This window comes from Monomorium pharaonis, chromosome 1 (assembly GCF_013373865.1).
Source record: "Monomorium pharaonis isolate MP-MQ-018 chromosome 1, ASM1337386v2, whole genome shotgun sequence".
Classification (NCBI taxonomy): Eukaryota; Metazoa; Arthropoda; class Insecta; order Hymenoptera; family Formicidae; genus Monomorium; species Monomorium pharaonis.
This window is the reverse complement of record NC_050467.1, coordinates 10,738,179-10,747,901: the sequence shown is the minus strand read 5'-3', so window position 1 is coordinate 10,747,901 and position 9,723 is coordinate 10,738,179. Positions and strand designations below refer to the sequence as shown.

The window sequence follows — 9,723 nt, the reverse complement described above, 5'->3', positions numbered from 1 at the left end:
GACTTCGTTTAACGTAACATGCGGCATTCGCCACTGCACTTTAAATAATTCAATTTCCGGTTGAGCCGTAGAATCTCCGACGATAGAATTGTTATCGTTGCGCGCTTGTATCAAGATTAATTCGTGACGAGCGTTAACAATCACGCGTTTGTAATCTTCGCAAGAGCCCAATAATACACTAAGCGGTACGCAAAAGTTGAAGTATCCTTCTGGTAGGTTATACGAAAATTCCCATCCTCCATTCTGCATAATTACTGCTTTGTCATATGATAACGATACATAGTTCTTGAGAGTGCTGGTTATTCCAACGTTTCTGTTGCGATCAATTTCCACGCCGTTGAGTTCATATCGAATTTCATCAAACATGAACGCCACGCAATTATTTCCGAGATTTATCTCATCTTTATCCTTATCGTCTTTCTTCTTCATCACCAATCTTCCTTCGACGTAGAGAAAACTTTCACATGGTAACGTGTATAAATCCTGCTGTTGTATGGGTATCCTTATTTCATCGCTGTATCCAAAAGTGGTGTTGGCGTACGGATTGTACGTATGAGTCTCAATCTTGACGATGCTGTCGTCAAAGATCGGCTCGTCTCCAATGTTCAAGATGTTAGACATCTTAGATATTTCGTACGACCCAATGATTTTAAAAATTCAACGTTTGACGCGGAGAGTTTCTTTTTATCAGACGATCGAATATTTTTAACTGTCGTACAATTTATGTCACACGGCCGAATATTCTTGATTGGTGTAAAAATTGTGTCCTTCACCGGCTCATTCAACACGAGCATCTCACGTTATCGTCTTCGTACGTGTAATCTAACGGTAATCTCCTCTCCGCGAAAATCGAGTAATTGACCGTCCTGATCCACAATGCGAATCGTCAAATCAGTAATGCTCCGTGCGACGATTGGAAGGTAAATGATCTGTGCAGATGTTTCCGATATCTCATATCCTGGTGGCACCCTCGGCGAAAATTCGTGTATCGTGTGTACGCACTTGTCGTTGCTGTACGCACCTGCAGCCACGTTACATTCTATGCAAATAATATTTATGTTTATGATATTTATAGGTGCATCCGATTCATGCCACAATCGCGATTCAAGAATACGCGATGAAAATCCCAACAGTGATCCGATATTGTTAGGTTTAATGAAATTTATCCGATAAGCACATATAATCTCGCTCTTCATTGTATTATTGTTAGCACGAATCACCAGCGGATATTCGCTCTCGTCTTCATCTTCTTTGCGAAACGTCCTCTTTCCCGCAACATCGGGATGAGATTGTAAAATTGCGCGTTTCAAATATCTATCTATATCACGCAATTCATACGATCCTTCCAGAATCATAATTTCCTTGTCCTCTTTGTCATAGTAAAATTTGTTATTCGATGAATTTACATTAGGTATGGTATAATATGTTTCAAAATCTGTGAGGCCGAGCTCGTAATCGCCATCGCTCAAATCTACGGCTGGAAAATAGCTTACCGCGAGGATGCTACTCTTGCCGGTTAGCGTAAACGTCAGTGACATATTGAAACGAATACTGAGTTAAATTGCACAATGTTAGCCTTTAAATTGATTATTAACTGTTTGGAGAAAACGCAAACACAGTTGATCGCAGTTGCTTTGATCGTAACGTTGATATGGCGTGTGATTGTACTCGATCCGCTTTACATCTAAATATTGCACCAATTCTTTTGGCGGTCTAAGATTGCCGAAACTATCAAAGTATATAGCGCGATCTCCCCTCTTTGCGTATGCCATCCAGTGTGTACCCGATCCTTCAACATTATCTAAATTTACAATACTACTCTCGTTTCGATATGCTCCAGTCGTTGGTAATGCCGTACGCATAAAAATTCCTCTAAAGTATGGAATGCGCATACGTTTTGCTAGCTGTAATAATTGTATGTTGGTAGTTACACCTTTCGGCATTTTTAACGTCTTTTTGACGTTTTTTTTTTCTTTTCATCAAAACTCCTTGTCCACACTTGTATGGAACGAGATAAACTCCATGACCTTCCATGACGTGATTATGACGTTTCAATTCTTCCAGCTGACGCTGCGCTGCCTTGTTATCATTCACAACTTTTGCAACTCCCGCCGCTCCGCCGACCAACGACCCGAGAACTCCCAATAGCGGTAGAATGGGTAAAACACCTCCGCGTTTCGCTACCGGAAGTATTCGTTTACTCGCTCTTTTCTTTTTATCTCTTTTTTTCTTTTTCAAGCCCATACCGATTTTCGTCTTAGTTTTCATAGCTGCCCAAACGGTTGCTGCAGCAGCTCTTTCTCCGAAAGTCGAATCGTTCGCTGTAATGCGTTTTCGCGCTTTCGCAGCGAGTATATTGTCAGCTGCGTGTTTGTCGGTGAGTTCGTTGCTCCGGGAGTACGCAATGTCGTGTTCGCGACACGCCACGTCCAACGGATTAATATCCCGAGCGCCTCTGGCCAATCGCTTTTTCAGCCTAGTACCCGGACCGCAAAATTGATATCCAGGTATATGCAGTTCAAAAGGAAGCGCATTTATCGCACGATTTAACAAGCCGCGACCTACCGCTGGCATTCGCGACAATTCTTTATCAACGGTGCGGGGCCGTCGATGTGCGTCTGCTGCCACGATTGATTATAATGCTCGTAACAACGACGATAGCTTTGAATCTCTGGATCAGTCTTTATATGTTCCGGAAGCCTGTTCCACACGTGTTCGATATAGTTGTCACACACGCGTAGCAAAATAGGTTTCGATACGAATTCTAACTGTTCGGCGCTCAAATCGAGTATATCAGAGGGATGTGACAATATGAGAAACATTTTACATACTGAGCAATTTTGCTCGGCGCGTCTCTATAAATAGATCGGTCTTAATATAATTTTTATCAGTTCTTATGAGAGGGGAAAAATATGCGGTTCGTACAACATTCACCAGCGATCAAAATAACAAATTTCGATGACAAGATAATGTCCGAACGAAAGATACGGAGACATGGAAACATGTTGCCGAGTTCTATACGCGGTATAATTTGCGGTCCGTCAAATTGTGGCAAGACAAACGTATTAATAAGCTTGTTGGAAAGTCCGCATGGAGTACGTTATGAGAATGTGTATGTGTACTCGAAATCATTACAACAACCGAAATATCGATATTTGGAAAATTTATTGACACCGATTGAAGAAGTTAGTTATTTTGCATTCTCCAATAACTGTGATGTCATTCAGCCGAGTGAAGCGCTTCCGAATTCCATTTTTATCTTTGATGACGTGGCGTGTGATAAGCAAGATACGATAAGAGACTACTTTGCAATGGGACGACACGTGGACGTCGACTGCTTCTATCTCTGTCAGACGTATGCAAAGATACCGAAACATCTTATACGCGACAATGCGAATTTGCTAATTTTATTCAAGCAGGATGGTACTAATCTAAAACATGCGTACAACGATCATGTAAATACCGATATGTCTTACGAGGATTTTAGCAATTTATGTCATACTTGTTGGCAACAAAAGTATGGATTTTTAGTGATAGATAAGGATAGTGCGATCGCTAATGGACGGTATCGAAAAGGATTTAATGACTTCGCAATACCATAAAGCAGTTAGTTGTTTTCAATACGTTGACTAAGTAGCGTTTCTCAACATGGATAACACAGATAACAGTATGAATCGTGAGAAGATTGTGAAAGAGATTGCGAAAACGAGTGATTCAATTCGCAAAATATCGCGCTTTGAAAGCGGGTAAAGTGCAAGAAGAGATGGCGTTGGAGAGACACTTTAAGCCCATTGTCGAACCATTAAAACAGATTGTTGAAAACACCGTTGGTGATGTATCAGATCCGATTAAGAATGAAACATTCTTTTCGGAGGAAGATGAATATGCAGAACCAAAACCGAAACGAAAGCGATTAAACGCTTCGTTTAACAATTCTATAATGACTTCTACTCCTGTTAAAAAAATGAGACGATCAAAAACTGTACCAACTAATTTGAATGAAACATTGCAAATATTACATGATAGTGATTTATCGTACATTCATGTACCTTCTGTCGAAGACGTTTTTGAAATCGCAGCCAATGAACCGCTTGTGACATATATTCGACAACAGTTGGCAACGCAAGAAGGACGTGAAAAGTTGCACGCACACTATGGTCCATTAAATCAAAAATATATGGGAGCTGTTCTGAGTGGTAAAAAACCAGTCATAATAAATACTGTTTATGGAGTTTATTTCACCGACTTTGAAACGATGCTCGGCGATAAACGCGTCGACATACATAAGAATGACAGCATAGTCATAGATAGTAAAATATATGTGGGAACGCCTGGTCTGTACGAATTAATTTTCATGAAAATGCCCAACATGTACACGAATAATGACCTGCAGAATTATAAAAACATTCTATTGGCAACAAATGCATATAGACGCGGGCATATTGCACATAATCAAGTAATGGGCAACAAAGGGTCTAAATATAAAAATATAATTGCGCCTTTAGTAACAGACGTAAAAGTTGGACAAGGTATACCGAGCGCTATTACATTAAATGATAACAAGATCGATTATGTCCATTGGGATGATCCCAACGAGCTTGTGGATCGCCTTCGATTGCTCGAGGCCTCACACCAGGCAGGACACAATGCTCACGACAACGAGATTCTATCAATTATTGAAGAACTTCGCGAGGCTGATCTTATTATAAATTAAAACTGCATGAAACAAACCATTTAGTCAACATCGAAATGTCAATCAACAAGTTTGGAACATCGCTTGGAAGAGGTGGTGCGGAACCATACTATCAATGGAGTGGATTAGTCAGAAATTACGTGCGTGATAACGCTCTTTACATGACTGCCACTGATTTTGATGCAAAGTCGCGCAAAATTCGACGTGTAGCGCTGCCTGTAGACGATACTGATGCAAGCAATAAACGATACGTGCAGCAGACCGTGAAAATTTTAAAGGATCGATAGGATGAAATCAAGAGGAAGATTGAGACACTCCAAAGTAGAGTAGAAATTACAGCTCATATGCTAAACGAGTTTCAAAGGCAGCTCGACGCGGTGACTCATCGTGCAGAGTAAAAAAGTCGATACATCGAATATATGTGTCATTTACATATTATACTCCAAACATGTCTGAGAAACAATTGCTGGTTGAGGAGTTGCATGCTCCGGCGAGAAGAAATTTTCCTCGAAGACATGTCATAGTTCGCGGATATGATGACCTGTGGCAGGCGGATGTGGTTGAGATGTGTCCTTACACGCGATTTAACCGAGGTTATCACTACATATTCACCGTTATCGACGTGCTGAGCAAGCATGCATGGGCTGTGCCGCTTAAGGCCAAGAGTGGTAGCGAAGTTGCTATTGCGATTGCAAAGATAATTCGGAAAGATGAAAGATGTCCGAAAAATTTGCAAACAGACAAAGGAAAGGAATTTTATAACGCAAACGTGCAGAAACTATTAAAAAAAAAAAGATATTAATCATTATTCTACGTACTCCATAATGAAAGCATCAGTTGTCGAACGCTTTAACCGCACATTAAAGAACGTTATGTGGAAACAATTTACACTCAATCGAAATTATAGATGGCTCGATCTGCTGCCACGTCTCGTGTCAGATTACAATGTATGAAAGCATCGAAATATCGGCATGCGACCCATCGATGTTACGCCTGCAATCGCTAAAAAACTCTTAACCACTGTGTACAGTCACATAAAAATTGCAGCACCCGCGCGATTTAAAGTAGGTGACTCGGTGCGCGTCAGCAAATTCAAAACTGTTTTTGAGAAGGGCTATACACCAAATTGGACTACGGAAATATTTAAAATTATCAAAGTACAGCGTTCCAATCCTGCGACATATGTACTGGAAGATTCCTGTGGAAAACCTGTCGCTGGAGGATTCTACGAATATGAGCTGCAGCGTGCTGCAAATCCTGACGTGTATCTTGTTGAAAAAATATTACGCAGAAAAGGAGATGAGGTTTATGTCAAGTGGTTGGGATTCGATGGAGCGCATAATTCATGGATACATAAAAGCAATGTTATTTAATCCATATAAAAATTGTTTTTATTATATTTACATAAAAGTACAATGTAACCGTATAAACATAAAATACATTATTAATTTTATATTATGCGAGATTTCTTTATCATCCTTCCATTATCCTTAATACATTCTTATTATTAATACTTGTACTTTATTAATACTTTTACATAAAAATATGAATGAAATTATAAAATTATAAAATGTGTATATAAAATATAAAATATTATAGCGATATTCGATAATGCCCCCACGGTAACGTTTCAACTGAATCGGGTACAAGGTATCTCTTATCGTCGTACGGACTCAAAGCAATTTTCGTTTCGGACACCGTATATACTTCATGCATCTTGGATCTTATGCATGATTGGCGGCGCGTCATCTCAATCTCATCTCTCAAACACTGGGTGTAATCATCAAACGTTATGGTTCGCGCTACTACACTATTCTTGACACCTTTCGCCTTTTTCGTATCCTTCTTTCCATCCACCTTCAACGCATACATCTTTGCTCTAAGTCCAACGAACTCGGTCATTATTATACCATTGTTCTCATCTTTCATTAGACCCGGAACTTTTTTATTCTCAAGAGGCATACCGTACGCGTTGTCGACTGGATAATCGCTCGTGTCAAACCTAGCGATATCGCGTTTCATCGTCTCGTAAATATCCTCACACTCGACGAGGTATATGAGACTGTCAGTGTCGGTGTACATGACTCTACATTTGTCACGATATAAAGGTAGCATGTACTCGTGGTGAAATCATATAGACACGTCTTAGAAATATCTAGGATACACATGCCTACGTAAATCGGCTTATATAACTTTACCTCGAGTTTTTTAAGTTCAACGGTGATTAAATTTTCCGCAAAAATACTTCGACTATGAAAATTTGGTTTCGCGATCATTGTCTCCACACCATACCGCCCCGCCCATGTCGTCAACAATTTAACGTCAACATGATTGCGCACATTCTCCATGGTTTTACCAAACACCGCATTATTCATTAATTTATACAAATTTTTTTCGAAATCATTTTTAGCGATGGTTCGGAATTGTGTGTTTAACTCTATGTACTTACAGAGCCATGGAGATTGTGCGAATTTTAACACACGGTGTATCTTCGCGATATGAAGACCGTGACGCGTGCACTGCTGCAGGTTGCGGTAGTGGATGACGTAACGTTTCTTATCATACAAGGTCGCTAAAAGTTTATATTCACACTTGCCTGGCGGTTTATCGCGTGTCGGGCAGAAAGGTAGGTCAGTGTGCTCATCGTGAAGGTCTCGGGGATACTCGAGATCAACTTCGAGAATGTATCCCGTTGGTGAATCAGGAGCGATCGCACACACGTCAAAATTTGAGACATCTTTGACCCATTGAAATTCTCCATAGGGCAACGGTTGACACATTGCTCATCCGTACAAATTATTGACGTCAAAGTACATAAGATATGAGGATGGTTTCAATGGGTCGTACGTCTGCATGTACTTGTTATTGGCTCGCGCATGTCTGCCTGAACATTGACTGAGGCTACCGCGTATACCGCGTTCTATAAACATTACCATGTCAATGTCAGTAAGCAGTTCTAAAGTGATGTTGGTGTATTTTAACATAGCATCCCACGTGTATCCGGGGAGAGTGTAATAATGTGCGGGATCGAGGCCATAACTTTCTAAGCATTTATCGCGGAAATTTTCAAAAATATCAGCTAATAATAAAACATCTGTTTTCAAATATAGATCACTATATTCACCCAATTTTCGAATGGAGAATCGCTTCCAGACATTCTCGGCGTGCGCGTAATCGCTCTCGGATACAGTATCACCGGTCAGGGAACTGAAAAATAATTCGCGCGGCGGTAAACATATGTCCTGCAGCTTGTCCACGCAATCCACGTACTCGTACGGAAATACACCTTTTCGTGTCAATAAATCAAAATTTTCGTCAGACAAGTGTAAAAATTTGGAACGTACAATTTTTTATTTTTCTTTACCTAGAAACGATGCCAATTTTTCGAGACTAGTATTTAAAAATTTATATGAATCTATAAACCGTAGTTTTATGTAATTGTGTGGATTTAATTTATCGGCTGTGTCTATGACATGTTTTGTGAAAGAAATGTACTTTTCTTTCGTGATGGGGAGTATGTCGGTCTTCCCTTTGAACGCAGTGGCTATTTCCTTAATAATGAAATGTGAATCGTATCCAGATAAATTATGAAAAATAATTGGCATATATGATACATTTCGATAATTTAGATTACAAAGAGAATGTGCTGGACTGCGGTAACGACCGGTCAGGTGACAATGATCGCGCACCCGCGTATCGTCTGGTGCAAACGGCTTATCGCAGATAACCGCGTCGCGCTACGGTATGCCTCCAATTGTTCTTTCGATAACGTTTCCATGGGGACATTAGTGGATAAACGAGTTTTAACATTATGCGCTAATTCTTCGATTTGTTTCGTGAACCACGCGATGCAATCTTTATCGCGACGAAACCTATACGTAGATAACGCGTCGTCGTACGAGCATCGCACGTAGTATCCGATGCTGAATACTTCGTGTTGTTGATATGTGTACGACGCTTGCTCTGTATCATGTTGCGTCTTCCGTAGCACACACTCAAGGTCCGCGTAGACGATAAAGGGCACTCGTTCCTTGTGGTTTACGTTCTGAAAATTTAACCACTTGTCGTCTTCAGCGGGCAGTGTAATGGTGCAGTCGTTCATCGTCTGGCAGTCCATATCATGTGATTGCAGCCTCTCGCAAGACGAAAAATAGTTCAAGCACCTGTAAAAAATAATGGAAACATTTACTTTTTTGCTAGATCATGAAAGTTTTTTGCATGAGAATATAGTATACATACCGATCACAAATGTATTTCTTATGCTCCTTTTTACTCAGTTGGGAGCTGATGAGGCGGGACAGATTTCTTATCCAAGCAAAATGATCCACGCTGTCTTCGCGCAGATTTTGCAAGTATAATAAATTGACATACCTCTCTTTTTTGTCGTTGGAGAGTCGCAGCGGAAGAATCTTTAGCAGCGCCATTTCCTTTTTAATCCCGTAGACGTTGATCGATACATTGTGTGGCGGCACGCCACAGCGCGACGCGCGCGCGCGCGCACGCAGCGTCCGCGGCCGGGTCAGCGGCCCCGGCGACCGCGAGTAGTGCGCGCGGCCGCCACTAGGCGAAAGCGCGGCGCCTCAACTCACAAGAAGAAATGTAACATCAGGTTTACATAAGCAGACCACCCACGGCGTGGAATCAAGCCAAGCTTCACGTATAGAGAGCTCATTAGGGCCTATACTACGCTTGCAATTACTTTTTGGAAAAAAGTACCAACGGGCCCCGGTGATTCTGATATTCGGCGCGGGCGAGCTCTCTGGTACGACTAGGAACTCCTCCGGGAGATAATACAGCCAAACTACCCCGCTGCCGCCAACTTGGCCACCGTGGTCTTAGGGCCAATCCGGTGAGGCCGGACATCCGGAGCCCTGCGAAGCCGCTGGGAGCCCAGGAGTCGCCAATCACGAAGAACAGTGTCCCGTGGCGGCTAATACGGATCGCCTTCTCCCCGGAGAAGCCCAGGGATCCCCGTCTTCAGCCCCGAGGTCTTCCGCGACATCCTCCGGTCCACAGGGCGACACAGACCG

General features: G+C 41.6%; 2 protein-coding genes across 2 annotated transcripts; both read right to left on the bottom strand.

Annotated features, from left to right (window-relative positions):
* Positions 1-6,256: 6,256 nt before the first annotated feature.
* Positions 6,257-7,975, bottom strand: LOC105840639. Its single transcript, XM_012687630.3, has one exon. It carries the CDS (start codon positions 6,806-6,808, stop codon positions 6,287-6,289), a length of 522 nt encoding a protein of 173 aa, XP_012543084.2. The 5' UTR covers positions 6,809-7,975; the 3' UTR covers positions 6,257-6,286.
* Positions 7,976-8,058: 83 nt separating this feature from the next.
* Positions 8,059-8,815, bottom strand: LOC118645155. The gene has a single exon (XM_036285687.1). The coding sequence runs from the start codon at positions 8,808-8,810 to the stop codon at positions 8,361-8,363; it is 450 nt and encodes a 149-aa protein (XP_036141580.1). The 5' UTR covers positions 8,811-8,815; the 3' UTR covers positions 8,059-8,360.
* Between the last annotated feature and the right edge of the window lie 908 nt (positions 8,816-9,723).